The sequence below is a fragment of the Microcaecilia unicolor genome, chromosome 5, assembly GCF_901765095.1.
Source record: "Microcaecilia unicolor chromosome 5, aMicUni1.1, whole genome shotgun sequence".
Taxonomy (NCBI): Eukaryota; Metazoa; Chordata; class Amphibia; order Gymnophiona; family Siphonopidae; genus Microcaecilia; species Microcaecilia unicolor.
The window spans coordinates 297,881,090-297,897,699 of NC_044035.1; the positions used below are offsets into that span (position 1 = coordinate 297,881,090).

The window sequence follows — 16,610 nt, forward strand, 5'->3', positions numbered from 1 at the left end:
TTCCAAAGGGAAAACTATGTGATCTTGGATAATGACAGACAGACATGTCATCCCTCTCTTTGACTAAATGTAATGAAGTGTGCACATTGTCTCCTGATCAACACTGAATTCAGCATCATTAGAATAACAACTTTGTTTTATAAACTTGATAACCCAGTATGGGATGCATCAATCAACACTCCTGGAACCTCAATTTATACTTGCCAGATGCAAAAATAAAATCGGGAAGTAAACCTTGTTCTTGTATGTTTTATTAATTGGAAAACAATACCTACTGAGCAAGGTCTCCTTTCTCTGATAAGAGCCGACAGGGTAGAAAACTGTGAACTCTTGCATCTACTCTGCAAGTTATAGAGGGGAGTGTTACATCCGAAGCTCCTTCCTGTCTGTTGCCATTGGAAGATAAGATTAGATTCCTCCATACCATATGAGAAGAATTTTTAAAGTCAAGTGAGGGGAGCCTTCATATCTTGACAAGTGAGATAGACCTGCCAATTATCTTAACTTGGATATTATTGTGCTTGTAACCTGTAAATCATCAAGTGGAAATTCTTCTTGTTGTTTACCTTACAGTACAATGACAAACATAAGAGCTGCAGATAGCAGGACAGTATAAAACAAGTTTACTAACATTGCCTCATTCACTGATAAAATATACAGAGACTTGTATTAAAAGTTCTACTTTGGATTCTGGAACTTAAAACATTTCTTTATTTGGATTGGTAAACATTCAGCAACCAAAACCTAAAAGAATTCTATATGGCCACAGGGTCACAATTTAATAATATTTATAGAATTATATAGCTTTAACCAAATACATTTAAACAAAAATTCTTTCTTTTGATAATAGAAAGATGCCTGAACACTTTTGAAATCTTATTATATAAGAAAACTTGGAAAATATTAGTCATGCTCATTCTAGTAGTAGGTAGACTGATAGATTGTAGAAATTCTCTTTTATCGGCTAAACATGTTGTTATAAATTTAGTTTAAAGGAATGATGCTTATTCATACCTCCTTTTCATACGTCACTCATATGTTACTGTCCTTAATATTAAGGAGTCCTTTATCTAAGGTGTGCTAACAATTTTAGCACGCACTAACAGCGCATGCTAAATGATAAGAAGCCCATAGGGCTAGATTCTATATATCGTGCCTCGATTACAGTGTGGAAATAAAAGCAGATTCTATAAAGTATGCTTTAATTTAGGCATACATTATAGAATTTGCTGAATGCTGAAATGTAGTCACAGTCAATTACGCCAACTAAAACCTGATAAAAATCCCGATGCTTAAATTAGGCGCAGAGTGGGTGTATTCTATAACAACATGCATAGATTTTAGAAATGCTCACAGCCTGCCCATTCCACTCCCATAACCCACTTTCAACTATGAAACTTAGAATTTACATACATCACGTTAACAAATGTGCTTAGTGAGTTGTACATGTAAATCTTAATTAATGCCAATTAGTGCTGATAATTGCTTGTTTACATCCACCAAACAGTGCTGATTAGCTAGTTAAATGTTAAGTTACATGCATTGCTATAGAATATGCAATTTCCCAACGCATAATTAAACTCTGGAATTCGTTGCCAAAGAACGTGGTGAAGGCGGTTAGCTTAGCAGAGTTTAAAAAGGGGTTAGATAGTTTCCTAAAGGACAAGTCCATAAACCACTACTAAATGGACTTGGGAAAAATCCACAATTCCAGGAATAACATGTATAGAATCTTTGTACATTTGGGAAGCTTGCCAGGTGCCCTTGGCCTGGATTGGCTGCTGTCATGAACAGGATGCTGGGCTCGATGGACCCTTGGTCTTTTCCCAGTGTGGCATTACTTATGTACTTATGTAAGGTGCCATATATAGAATCTGGGGAATAATGGGTGTCTTACCACTTAGTGCACACTAATCATTAGTGCATTCTAAATCTATTAGCACACCCTAGTAAAATGACCCCTAAGACTTTTTAAAGAACAAATGCAAATATCTGAACGAATTTCGCCTTTTTTGTCTAAAATTGTGTGCTTCTGATCTGGTACCTCTCTTTGGGGCGCTTTTACAAAAGTGCACTGAAAAGTGGCTGGTACTGGTGTAGGCATGTGTTTTGGATGCACGCAGGCCTATTTTTCAGCATCCCTGCAAAAAGGCCTTTTTTTGTGACCAAAAATGGACATACAGCCAGAAAACAAGTGTGCATCCATTTTCGGCATGAGACCTTACTGCCATCCATTGACTTAGTAGTAAGGTCTCATGCGTTAACCGGGCAGTAATCGTCTAGGCATGTACACTGCCGATTACCAATCGGTAAGTGCCATGTGGTAGAAAATTTCTATCATGTGTTTGGATGCACATCAAAAATGGATTTACTACCTGGGGCACATGGTCACCGGGTGGTAGTTTCAATTTGATGCGCATTGTACATGCATAGGCGTCTACACGCCTTATTAAAAGGGCCCCTTTTTTTTAATACATTTTGAAACACTGATGGAAATGATTGTTTTACTTTTATGAATCTGTTCCCCATCAATCATTTTATATAAATTCTACTTGCAAGACAGATTCTGTCAGGCTATCGTCATCTTCTATTGACATTAGACAGGTGGAAAATCTACGAGTCCTCGGGTACCAGAAAAATAAAGATGTTTAGAATCTTTTGTATTTATATGTCCATATTATATGTTTAATTTAAAAATGAGCTTCCATTTTCTAAATTACTGTTAGTAAACAAGACAGGAATTTGTCAATCTACTTTGCTATTACACTGCTTCTTTATATATACATATGGACAATTATCCACTGTTTCCTTTTGCTGTAGGAGTTTAACAAAGAAACAATAGTTAACCTATTTGTGGTACTGCAGTAATGTTTTCCATGGCCTTTCTCTGAGGCAGCCTTGCAAATAAAGAGCTTCAACAGCTAATACTGTGTTGAAGGAAGGTGTCAACATTTTTTCTTCTTTACACTGTTTCTATTTACAAGAAGGTCAGCTATATATATCTCTGCTGTAGTGATGCAATTCAGTGAATATGTACATTTTAATTTCTAAGTCATAAACTCTTTCTACTATCACAATGTTGTGTTCATATCAGAATTGTACACATATGCACCAGACATATTTATTGGGCTCCTTTTACGAACTGGTGCTACTGTTTAGTGTACGCTGACTACGAAGAAGCCAATTCAAGTCCCATGGGCTTTTTTGCATTCAGCATACGCTAATCAGTGGTGCCACTTTGTAAAAAAAAAAAATCCATCGAGTTGTACAGCTAAATCCTCAGTTTTCTTTACTCAGTAATAAAGCTGATTCAGGAGTTATGTATTATTATACCTGCTCTGTCAAATTTGGAATTTTAAATTCTGAATGAATCCATTTTTCTTGGTGTTCTGTATTAAGATACTTCTGTACGCTGCAGTCAGCTCTTTTCACCACATCAATCCTGGCTCTGATTTTTTAATCAGAACATTATTCAGAAAGGTTATATTTTGTGAGATTTGCAATACATATATGGGCTGTTTGACAGATTGCAGGAGTTTGAGCTGATTGGATAATGTGAGCTACATTTGGTTGACTTTACAAAAAAGAGAGTAAAGTAACATCTTAGGAGATGCACAGCAGGTCACCCTAATTCAGTCACCTCCCCCTTAAAACATCTATGTGTTTAAGTGTTTTAAACAATGGATTCATTTGTTAAATAGATCCAAAATAAATGGGTGTTTTCATTTTAAATAAACATAAACAGGCAAGGCAATCTTGCAGAAGCACAAATCTTTGAAAATAAAAACACATGCCTCCAAGGGTTACCTTAATGCATTGAGGTTTCCTTTTACAAAGGTGCGCTAGCATTTTTAGCATGCACTAAATGCTAGAGATGTTCAAATATATTCCTATGAACATCTCTAGCATTTAGCACATGGAAAAAATGCTAGTGCACCTTTGTAAAAGACTCCCTAAATGCAAAATCAGGTAAGGATGCAAAATATTTGCTCCTTTCTACCTTTAAAATATCCTATTGTCATCACACTGCTCTGTTAAAAAAGATAACTGATATGCTCTAGCTAAAAGGCTCAAAACACATTTACTATGTTGCAATAAGAAATATTTTGACTAAATAAAAAAGGTATTTAATGCAATTGATATGCCTTTACCTAAAATCTTCCGTGCAATATTACTAAAGTAAGCAATAGTGCTCCCTCCCCTCCCCTCCCCCCCCCCACACTCACACTACCCTTTTGAAACAGAGGTACAAATTGAAAATCATGAAGCATCTTGAAAAGATAAAAGGGTTATCTAAACAGATGTTCAATATGTGAAAGAATACTCCTTTTTTATTGGGGGGGGGGGAGATAAAAAGGCATAGAATACAGAGATTTTGGTAAAAATTTAGAAAATATTAATTCAAGGAAAAATAGGCTAGTTAATATATGGCTTACATACCTTACGAAAATTAGACACTTGTCAAAAAGCATACTTACAGAAATTATATGTTACAGAAATCAGATTACTTATTATCTTTTTGAATAACTAACTTAAAAGATAGGATAAGCTCTCCAGACAATCCAGAACTTCATATTTATTGAAGTTCTAGAATTTAGGACATATAATTCTGTTGAATAAGTTGTGCAGACTTTTACAATCTGCTCTACAGTGATAAAAATGAAGAGAACTACGTACAAACAGAGGTTTTTGTATTTGTAAGTTTGGCAGTAGGGGACTAGCAGAGGGAGGGAACAATTGACTTGCAGAGAAGCCTCTGAATGGGCCTAATACTTTTTATTACAAGTACTAATCCTTCAAATCCGACTTGAAATAACATTTATCTTTTCACAACTTAATTTCTCAGACTCTAGGCTGCCTGTCACCGGTGTACAAAGGGCTGTTTCTGCAATTTGGGTGCATCTAAACATTTTTAAAGAGATATAAAATCATTTTTAAAATCTATCAAACACTTTTTCCGATAATTAAAATGTTCCATGTAGCTAATTTGTGAATACACATGAGTTTAGGAAATATTCCGCTTTTGCCTCCTACAGTCTGAACCTTTACCATGTGAGTATGTTATGTTTTCTTTATCTTTCCCTTAAGCTATACAGATTTTTAAAATAGTAGTTGGCCTTTAGTTGCTGATTTTTTTATTCTACAGGTCAGAGAAGCTCACAGCACACATTTATGAAAGTTTAATACACAGAAAACAAACCACTGCACCTCATAAGTATATGCACATAAATAGCAATGCAATAGCTTGTATTTATAATTTTATTTACCTGCATGTGATACACATCCAAAGGCATACTAAGAACAGGACTGAACCAGTACAGAACATTTTTCATGTTATGATACAACATATCTGTATGGAAAATGGTAAATTTATTTCACTCTCTCCCCTTCTTATCTACTACATTGTGATAGTAGAAAGTGTTTATGGCTTATATAAATTAAAATGTAAAGATCCACTGACTTGTACTACTGCATCAGAAACATACATAGCCGACCTTCGCAGGACTGGATCAGCAACAAAAAATGCAGTAAATAGAAACAGTGTAATGAGGGGGAAAAAGAAGATAACAATTTGTTTGACACCCTCCTTCAATACAATTTTATCATTCTAAAAGACTGCATCTTTGAAGACAAGTTGAAGCTTTTTATTTGCAAGGTTGCCTCAGAGAATGCTTGTGGAAATCATTAACTGCAAACAAACCACAAAGAAAAAAAGCATAATCCTCCATATATAAATTACATTAACTTTACACCTCCCCACCAAAAAAATTGTAATGGCAAACTACATTGACAAATTCCTGTATTGTTTACTAACAGTAATTTAGAATATAGGAAGTTCATTTTTAATATGGGCATACAAATACAAAAATTATAGACATCTTTATTTTTCTGGTACAAATAAGAAACAATTATTTCCATTAAAATACATTTCTAACAAAATGTTTAGCTAATGAAAGAGAATTTCTATAAGCCTTCTGTCTATCTTCTACTAGAATGAGCGTGACTAACATTTTCAAAGATTTTTTTATATAACAAGATTTCAAAAGGGTCCAAACAATTTTTCTATTATCTAAAGAAAGAAATCAATTTTTAATCTACTTGGTTAAAGCTATATAATTCTATAAATTTTATTAAATTGTGACCTGTGGCCATATAGAATTCCTTTAGGTTTTGGTTGCTGGCATATAAACTGCATTAAATAACTTTGTTTATTCACTCATATTTTGTATTGTGAGGCAGTGAAAGTGAATGAGCCTTTTAGCTAGAGCATCTTAATTATCTTCTTTAACAGTGCAGTGGGATGACAATAAGATTCAGCAAAGGTAGAAAGCAAGTAATATTTTACATCCCCCATCTGTCTTTGCAAGTTTTTAGAACCTGCTACTTAAGCAAGTAGAATGCTTGCTCTTAATGCATTAAGATAATCCTTGGAGGTAGGAGTTTTTATCTTCAAACATTTGCATTTCTTCAAGATTCTCTTGTTTGGCTATATTTATTTAAAATGGGGACACTTACCCATTTATTTCAGAAAATATTTTTAAAATAAATCCAATGATTAAAGAATACTTGAAAAGGTAGATATATTTTAAGGGCAGGAGACTGAATTAGGGTGACCTGCTGTGTATCTCCTAAGATTTTAATTTACTCTCTTTTTAGTAAAGATCAACCAACTGCAGCTCAGATTATCTAATCAGCTCAAAACCTCTGCCATACAGCCCATATATGTATCCCAAATCTCACAAAATATAATCTTCCTGAATCATATTCTGAATACCGTTTTGATTAAAAAAAAATCATAGCTGGGATTGACGTAGCAAAAAGAGCAGATTGCAGTGTACAAAAGTATCTTAATACAGAATACCAAGAAAAATAGATTCATTCAGAATTTAAAAAACCAAATGCGACAGAGCAGGTCAAATAATACATAACTGATGAATCAGCATCATTACTGCTTGAAGGTAACTAGGGATTTAAATGCACAGCACAATCCTCCCTGTTTACTAAGCTGCGCTAGCAACTGCCGTGCGCAAATGCCAACACAGCCCGTTCACTTTGAATGGGCTGTGTCGGCATTGCCGTGCGGCTTAGTAAACAGGGGGAATGTGTATTTGGTACATATGTATACAATTCCTATATGAATACAATATTGTGATAGTGGAAAGGGTTTATGACTTCCACCACTACAGCACAGACATATATAGCTGACCTTCTCAGGGCCGGATCAGCAATAAAATATACAGTAAATAGAAATTATATAAAGGAAATAAGTGGAAAAAAGATATGTTTGACACCTTCCTTCAACACAATGTTATCATTGTAAAAACCTGCATCTTCAAAGACAATTTGAAGCTCTTTATATGCAAGGTTACCTCCGAGAGTGCCTGTGGAAAACACTACCTTCAGTACCGCAAATATGTTGATTTATGTCTCCTTGTTAAACTATCAAGAATGTTCTTTGAATAACAACAACAAAAAAGGAAACAATGCATCGTGCATATATAAATTAAATTCACTTTGCCAAAGAAAGTGTAATAACAAAGTACATTGATTTAGATTTGTTATTTATAATCTACCCCTATCCAAAGCAGATTATAAATCATAAATGCAAACAACACCAAAAATCAAAAAGAACCTTCACAAAAACTAGAACTGCAGGTACATTAAGTCAAGCCAGTGGCTGTCAGTCCAGTCAAGACAATATGCCAGACGTAATAAATGCTATTTTAAGAAACGCTTAAAAGTTCCCAGGTTTCTCTCACACTGAATCTCGAATAGCAATGTGTTCCACTCCAGAGGACCAGCAACAATGAAAATACTCTTTCTTCTGATTTCAAGACAGAAACCCTGAAAGTCTGGTGCTACTAGTCTATAAATAGTTTTAGAGCACAGTGTGCAAAATGGAACATATTTCTGCAGTCCAGAACTCAGAAGAGTCCAGGTACAAATACATATAAATTGTTAAATTGATGAATTCCTATCTTGTTTACTAACAGTAATTTAGAATATGGGAAGCTCAATTTTAAAACAAATGTGTAATATGCACATATAAATACAAAAGATTCCAAACATCTTTATTTTTCCTGTACTGTCTGAAAAATTGGAGGACTCGTAAATTGTGCCACCTGCCTGACAAAAACTGAAGTAGAATTTCAATTAAATGATTGGTAGGGAACAGATTCATGATAGTAAAAGAGTAATTTCAATTAGTATTTCAAAATTTATTCAAAATAAAGGGAGGCAGCAGATCAGAAATACATTTGTAGTGTCCTGAATAATACAGTGAAGGTGAGAATAACTCACAATTTTAGACAAAAAGGCGACATTGGTTTAGATATTTGCATTTGCCCTTTTAAAAGTAGGACAGCAACTTGTACTTATAAAAGTGACCTATGAAAAGGAGGTGCAAATAAGCAAAAGTTATTTTTTAAAAACTACGTTTATTGCAAAATGTTTAGCCAATGAAAGAAAATTTCTATAATCCATCAGTCTACCTTGTACTAGAATGAGCATGACTAATTTTCCAAGTTTTCTTGTATAGCAAGATTTCAAAAGGGTTCAATTAAACATGGCTAGCCCTGTATTAAAAATTCTAATTTGGATTTCTGGAAATTAGACATTTCTTTATTTTGATTGGTAAATATTCAGCAACCAAACCTAAAGGAATTCTTTATGGCTACAGGGTTACAATTTAATAGTATTTATAGAATTTTATATCTTTTACCAAATACATTAAAAAATGTATTTCTTTCTTTTGATAATAGAAAAAAATGTTTGAACCAGAAATATGAAAATTAGAAGATGTCTAAAAGATATCGGCAAAGTCATCTAACCTAGGTGGAAGCTGAAATGATTCATCTTCTTTCTTCTTTAATTAAGACAATATTTTTAATTTTCACTGGAAGAGCAAAAAAAAAATATTCCAACTTGTTTCCTTAATGATTCTCAAATATGTATCTGCAGGCAGTTGTTGAAATGTTCTAAACCTCTAGCAGAAACCAGAATTATTAATAGCACACGTTAAGTAGCTTATGGCAAACATATAGAAGTCTACAAGATATTCAAAATTGATTTTTCTGATTTATTAGGGCAAAATTCATTGGACTGTATTGACCACGAATGACTTAATGTAAATGCTGACCTCAGTGAACTTGAAAATAGCTAGTACTGGGTTGAGCTGTGGATGACCTCTTAATTACTGCCGTTATTAATTTAAAATATTGCTGGTGCTTTTGAAAACCTGGAACAAAGAGACATTCTTCCTCATCTTTGCTTGGTTTATTAGTCAGAGCAAAATGTGTATTGTGACAATCTTAATTAAACAGAAATAATTAACAGTACCTTGCCTAGTATTGTGTTGCTCTTTTAAGTAAATTATGAAGCCCCTATAATAATGGCCTGCTTTGTCCCTTTAGCTCAGTTGTTTTACTTATGTTAGAATAGCAGAAAGTTTTCTCAACATTCAAGGGTGTGATAAGAAATTAAAAAATGCCACTTCTTGTGTTAGGGGAGCTGCAGTTATCATCCTATCTGAAACTCGGTTTATTCATGGTGTGAGGGATTTTACAAAATTCAACCAATTTGTTTATATTAGGTGATTTTAAAGAATATGAAACATTTTTAATGGAATGAGCAAAACAAAAGCAAAACTCAGTAGCTTTCAGGATAATCTTAATATTATTCCTTTCAACAGACTAATGACTTGTTTTGCAATCTTATTATGGGGTCCTTTTACTAAGTTGCGGTAAAAGGACCTCTGCAGTAGCGTTGGCACGGGGTTTACCATGTGAGAAGTCCCACTTTTACCACAGAAGGTAAAGGACCTTTAAAAAAAAAAAAAAAGAACTAGCTGTGCAGTAACTTAACCTCTCGCCATGTGGTCATTTCCTTTGGAAGCCCTTATCACCACCTATTTAGAAGATAGTAAGTGCTCCTGCAGTAACTGGGTGGTAGCCAGGCAGCATGCAATGCTGCCCGATTATAGCCAAGTAAGCCCCTGGTGCTAAAAATTTAAAAACCATGTTTGAAGCGCTGGAAATGACACACAGCGGGGGCTGGCATTACCGCTGGGTTCCTGCATTAGCCTGGCGGTAGTGCTGGATTGCCATGTGGCAAGCCCGCGGTGGACTTGCCGTGCTTTAATAAAACGGCCCCTATATGTGATGAAAATCCCAGGCTATATGTGATGAAAATCCCAGACACAGAAATGGCAAAAATAACATACAGAATCAGCACCAACTTTTTAACATGTTACTATGTAAAAAGGGGCCTGCGGTGGCGTCGGCACATAGATTTGCTGTGCGTTGAGGTCCCCTTTTAACGCAGCGGGTAAAAGGTTGTTTTTGGCCCAAGAAAAGAAATGGCATTGAGCTAATCACAGGGATTGGTGCGTGGCCATTTCGGGGGGGGGGGGGGGGGGGAGACCTTACTACCACCTATTTGTGACAGTAAGGGCTCCTGCGCTAACCTGGCGGTTACTGGCCAGCATGTAGCACTGCCTGATTACTGCTGGGTAAGCCCCGGTGCCTCAAAAATTAAAAAAATATTTTTATAATGCTGGAAACTGGACATTCTGGGGGGTGGGAACTACTGCCAGGCTCCTGCGGTAGCCCAACAGTAGTCCCGATTTGCGGCAAAGCAGTGGTAGCTCTTCTGCTGCTTTGTAAATGAGCCCCTTAGAAAGCATGCAAATGGAAGTTTTATAACTAACAAGAGGGGAGAAGTAAAACTGATTTGTAAAACGTGTGATGAAATTACAGTGACTCAGTGCATCAAACAATTTACATGATTTAACTGTTTCTATTCTTTCCCTATCGGAGTAGGTAATTGCAGACTCTCTTCTTATTTTTGGATATATGTCCCTGACCCAACTGTGATGTTTTCAGATCCAGGAGTGAAGTAGTAAGAGACAGAAGAGCCTTAATTTAATGGTAAACGAGTTTTCTAGGCATGGTAAAACACCCGGTACATAAAGGAAATCCATTTTTTTTCTTTATATGTGGAGTAGTACAGTATAGTCTTTAAAGCTTTATTTATAATTCTCCAGAGGTTACAAATATCTGGGCATCCTTCTGAAAGAGAAAAATAAAATTAGAAATATTAAAGTTATGACAGCATCAAAACATGATATTGAAAAAAAAAACTACAGACAATTGTCATTGTTAAGCTGCCATTTATATCAATTAAAAGTTAGCTAATCTATATCCTGCTTCTTACGAATCAAAATAACTTTCATTATTCCTGACTACCTTATCCTGAGGAAATAATTCACCATTTATAGCAAAATAATTTGTACTTCAACTCTATTTGTACTTCAACTTCCTCAAAGGTTCAGGAAATTCTATAACCTTTCATTTGCCAAGTATTAACAGAAATTCCATGTATGTGTGGGGGAGGGGGAAGAAGGCATGAGGAAAATCAAAACACACACACACTCTCCCCTTCCACACACACATACACACTGAAACTGTAGATCTTCTGCCTCAGATGCCCTTATCATGTTACTGACAAGTCTCTAATGTGCCTTATTATGCAGGACAGTAATATTCACCTACCTCACCTCTTCATCACTGTCCTAAAAGCTGTTCTCAGTTTGTCTGTATGTTGCACTAGACAAGCTTCATTGAGATCTATGGCTCCTTGGCAAGATTTCATATTTCTTGCAAACCCTGCATACAGACACAACCAATTCATATCAACTTTTGAATATGACAAAACATTGATTGCTTTCTCTTTTCTGAATTAGTATGCTTAAATAAATCACCTAATTTCAACTTCATAAGCCTCTTTGATTAGACAATACCCCCCTCCAGTACAGTATTTATGATGCTATCATTTATAGAAACATATATCTGAATTTACCCTGGATCAAGGCTTCTTACCCCAGTCCTCAGGGCACACCCAGAAAGTCAGGTTTTCAGGATTTCCACAATGAATATAAATTTGCAAGCACTGCCTCTGCTGTATGCATATTCATTGTGGAAATCCTGAAAATCTAACTGACAAGGTGTGTCCCAAGGACTGGGTTGAGAACCACAGCTCTAGATCAATGACATCACAGATAGAACCAATAGAATTCACTGGCTGTATAACCAGAAGCATATATTATGTGATTCCTGTAGCTTGGACTATGCAACCCATTTGCTATTGCAGGAAATGTGGCATTAATGGAAAGAAGTGGTTGTTGGGTATGGAATGTACATTACACTATTCAGTTTTAGAGTGTGTCCCCCCATCAGCTTGAACAGAAACATGGAAGTCCAGGTACCTTCAACTCCAGAAGAATACTGGCAGGTCTCTCCCAATACGGGATGGGAAGCACAATTTAGTTGTAAAGATTGCAGGTTGAAACTTGAAGTTTTAAAAATCTTGGTAGATTGGGGTAGCTCTTCAAGCGCACTTTCATTGCTAGGCTGGGGTCTTATACTATGAAGGGGTCTCACCTCACTGCACTGTCCAGGAGCAGGTTGTCTTCCTCTAATAAGCAGGCACTCGGGGCTAACTGTCCTCTGGTCGTTGCTCTGAGAGTTCACTATAACACTGGCGCCTGCTGTATGAGCTAAAGACCAGATTCTGGGCTTTTCTGTTATCTGGTAATTCTCTACTTGGTCAGAGTTTCCTACTATAGAAGATTTAGGTCTTACAGGGTCTAGGAAGCCTGACGCTGATGTTGCATTCGTTTTATGGTAAGAATAGGCGTGGAAGTTGTTTGAAAAAGTCAAACTGTAGTCACTTTTCTCAGACTCAGCTAAGCCAGTGATACTTGAGGTTTCTCTTAAAGCATTCTTCTGGTCGCTTTCAATTTTATCTGATCCCTCATCATCTAAATCTTCTAGATCACTTATTCTTAGCTCTTTTTCTTCCTTGCAAGTTTTCTGATCTAGGTAAAACAAAACAACAGCAATAAAAAAGTATATATATAAAGCATCAACAAATAACATATGTAGCGAACAATAACATTGATCGTGCACCTTAGAGGGTTTCACATAAAAAAATAATCCATGTGCCAACTTTCCACATTTTATAATTTTGTCTCATCTTATGACTTCCTCATATCACTGGAAAATAGTTAAAAATTTAAAACTAGTTTAAATGTTCTAAAAATATAACTAGTGACATTATTGGTTTCCCTATAGACATAAAAGGGTGCAAAAAGGTTTGACATGTTCTATAGATACCTATATATTTATCTTTGGCTTTATTCAAATTTCTGTGTAATCCAAGTATGTAGTTTAATTAAAGGGGCCTTGTAATTCATGATAGTTTCAACAACTTTATAACGTAATCCTTTTACCTTTGTCATCATTGTCTGTGCTGTAGTCATTTTCTTTTATTTTGTTTCCATCTTGTCTTCTCTCTTCTCCTGCTTTATTCTTTGGAGACCAGGTCATTTTGTTTTCTTTCTTAAGCCTCCTCCTTGCATTAGCAAACCAGGTGGAAACTTGAGTCAGAGTCATTTTGGTAATTATGGCCAACATAATTTTTTCTCCTTTAGTAGGGTAAGGGTTTTTCCTGTGTTCATATAACCAAGTCTTGAGGGTGCTAGTGGTCTCCCGAGTTGCATTTTTACGTCTGGTGGAACCACTGAAATCCATTGTACTGTACCTTATATTAAGTAAGAAATATTTAACAAATTTTAGATGAACTGCCACTGAACTGAAAAGGCAAATCTCATTTTAAATATGCTGTCAATTTAATGCATTCAAAGCAATAGTACAAGTCTCTGAAAAAAAATATTTATTGAAATTTACTCTTGCATATACATTGTGGACACTGCCATATGCAACCTTAACAAGGACATCTTTGTAGAATTACAGCTTTGAATTACAGCACTGTAAAAGACTTTCTCAAATGTGAATGGTAAAGACTTTGAGGGGTTTATATAAGTGTCAAGTAATTTCTATTGGGAAATATAGTATTACATAGAGCATGGGTGCATGTAGCAGCATATATGGCCAAGTAAATGTGAGCCTATTTTTATCCAAATGATGCCTGTCTGTTTCTATAAGGAGATTAATAAAGATTCTTTTCCAAATAACTGCTATTCACTGACTGTGGAGTTCCCTGAATAGGATTTGTCACTTCAAAATTGCAGGGTTTGATGTCTGTTGCTTCATCGCAGAGGGATACCAGTGTTATACTAAACGATCAAAGTGGTTTTTACCTGTCATACTGGTACTGCCCTAAGGAATGATCGTAGGGGTAGTAGGCGGCAGGCTGAGCAATTCCCGAGTGCAAACTGCTAGTGCCATCTTTAATTTCATACTGTGGGTTCTGCAAGGGAAGTAGCATCTGCTTAACTTATGCATCTTTAGATAATAAGATGGACGTGATAAAGTGTTGCATTGTTCCATTTTTTTATAACGATTTTCTGCATTCTGCTTTCCTATAGTACTTCAACAGATGATCTCTATTCATTCCAGCTCTTTAAAGCACTGTGGTGTACCTGTGACAGGTAACAGTATATTGTTACTGGTCATTCTTTTCCACCACACTTTGAAGGTGCAAACTATAAGAAATCTTCATCATTCAGAAAATCACTTCAAATATTATCAGTAATAAACTCTTGCACCTCTATATCCAATATCAATTTTTAAATCTTTCTCAGAATCCTAGGAATTATTGCAAGATGGGGCAAAAGACTAATTTTTAAGGTTTGCCCTACAGACAAGAGAGAAATGTGAGATTAAGAAAGACTGAGACAATTGAAAACTAGATTTTTACTCACCAGTGTCGTATATATAGTGGATGGGTCTGTGCTGTAGGGAAGATAGTTGGCATAACTCTGGCTGGCTGCAGCAGCAGCTGCTGCCGCTGCATAGGGAGAGCTGTACATGCCCAGTGCTGCACTGAGTTCAGTTCTAGTGCTAGCCAGCAGTCTGTTTTCGTAAGATGAATAGCAAATAGCAGCAGCTTGAGTTGATCCAGAGGAAGTATCTGACACAGATCTGGTCACAGATTCACAACAAGTCGTAGTGGGGTTTGAAGATGTAAAAAACTATATAAAGATTTTAAAGTAGTTACATTGCAGAAACAGCTAATTAATAATCAGAAAAAGGAATAGATTTGAGAATAAGCTAACATTTAAGGGAAAGGAAGGTACTATGGCGCTGGACAGAACTAAACTTCAGACAGAGACTTTGGCTAGAGTCAGGTACATTTTAATCTGATTTAATATAAATCACAGCAGGGAAGATTAAATTATGATGGTAGCATTACATGCATAGAAAACATTAGATCATTTAATGGATTTGTTGAACCTAAAAAATAAAGCAGATTTCTGAAAATGGATACCACTTTTAAAATCTCTGATTATATCAGTTATTTTGATATAGATACAACAGCAATCTGCATCAATAATAGTATTTTAAATACTATAGTTTTGGAAAAACAGGTTGTCAGAAAATATACTTCAGAAAAGTGTCTTTGAAAGTCTTAAGTGGTTAGAAAAGAAAAAAAACATGTACCAATTACTGTACTTGGATTAATAAAACAGAGCTTGGCGAGGGAAAAAGTACAGAAATGGTGCTCAGAAAGATGGATTCAAACGTCAAAGCAAGAAACTGCCCCCTTTAAATTAAACATGAAAATGTGGAGCTTAGATCAAGGTCACAGAAGAATTGCTAATTAACTAGAGGTTAAACCCTTGTATTTTGCACTTGGCATTTAAACCATGACAACCCACAAACATGCCTTGCCAAAAGGAGATCCGATCCTTGCTTACTGTAACACAACAAACAATCCAGCACAAAGAAAGCATCCTATGGGTTCCTTTGAAAGGCAAAAAAAAAAAAAGGCAGCCAGACTGTGGGGGGGCTGTAGAAAGGCAATGAGATTATCAAAGGTGAATGTTGCTCATCTCTCTTACCTGTGATGTGGTGCTGTAAGGATATCCAAACTGAGAAAAGGACATAGCTGATCCTTAATTTCTTTTCACCAAAAACTATATTTCCCCTCTGGTCGATTGTTACTATAAACCTGCTTCAGATGCAGCTTCACACATACACACACACATTTCCAGTATGGCCTTTTGCTCAATTATAGATGATTACACTTCAGAAGAGCGAAGCAAGTCAAAAGGAAAAGAGTTAACCCTGTTCCTAAAGACTAAAAATCATAGATACCAATTTTAGCAGAGCAGGATTTAAAAACAAAAGGAGAGAAATAGAGAAATAATCCCTGTAAGACTTTCAAGATATGGAGACTGCTTGTTGTATTATTTGCTGCTCTATAGTTCTTTAGCATTCATCCATGGAAGAAAATCAAAGTGACGTCATAGAGTAATCCCGAAACGACAGGACAGCAAGAATATAATAATGCCTTTGCCAATCATATGATACCTCATCATCATTAATTAGGTACCAACCCCTTCAGCTATACATCAGGGTGTTTGGAAGACAACTGAGGAAAGAAAGACTAATTCAGAACCCTCAAAGGGCTGTATTTGATTATTAGACTGTTGTCTTTATGGTCGAGGTTAAAACAATGTGTCTCTTGGGTCCTCTTCTGTTTTTTCCTCCTCTCTCTTTGTGAATGTGTGCGAGAGAGAGAAAGAGAGAGAGAGAGAGGGAAATGAGTGGAAGGAGTTCAGCATGAATGTAGGAGTAGGTCTG

The 16,610-nt window shown here is 35.8% G+C and overlaps 1 protein-coding gene across 1 annotated transcript; it reads right to left on the minus strand.

The window, feature by feature from the left end:
- Positions 1 to 11,553: 11,553 nt before the first annotated feature.
- On the minus strand, positions 11,554 to 15,931 carry IRX6 (iroquois homeobox 6). The gene is made up of 6 exons (XM_030202854.1): positions 15,866 to 15,931; positions 14,726 to 14,995; positions 14,162 to 14,271; positions 13,292 to 13,602; positions 12,266 to 12,877; positions 11,554 to 11,666 (listed from the first exon to the last, which is right to left on the minus strand). The coding sequence occupies exons 1-6, from the start codon at positions 15,908 to 15,910 to the stop codon at positions 11,554 to 11,556; spliced, it is 1,461 nt and encodes a 486-aa protein (XP_030058714.1). The 5' UTR covers positions 15,911 to 15,931.
- Positions 15,932 to 16,610: the final 679 nt, after the last annotated feature.

Coding starts and splice junctions, on each gene's coding strand:
- IRX6 (XM_030202854.1), bottom strand. CDS start 15,910: ATGTCCTTTTCTCAGTTTGGATATCCTTACAGCACCACATCACAG. Junction 13,603..14,161: donor GGGCAGTACCAGTATGACAG/GTAAAAACCACT, acceptor ACTTAATATAAG/GTACAGTACAATGGATTTCA. Junction 12,878..13,291: donor CACAGACAATGATGACAAAG/GTAAAAGGATTA, acceptor TGTTTTACCTAG/ATCAGAAAACTTGCAAGGAA.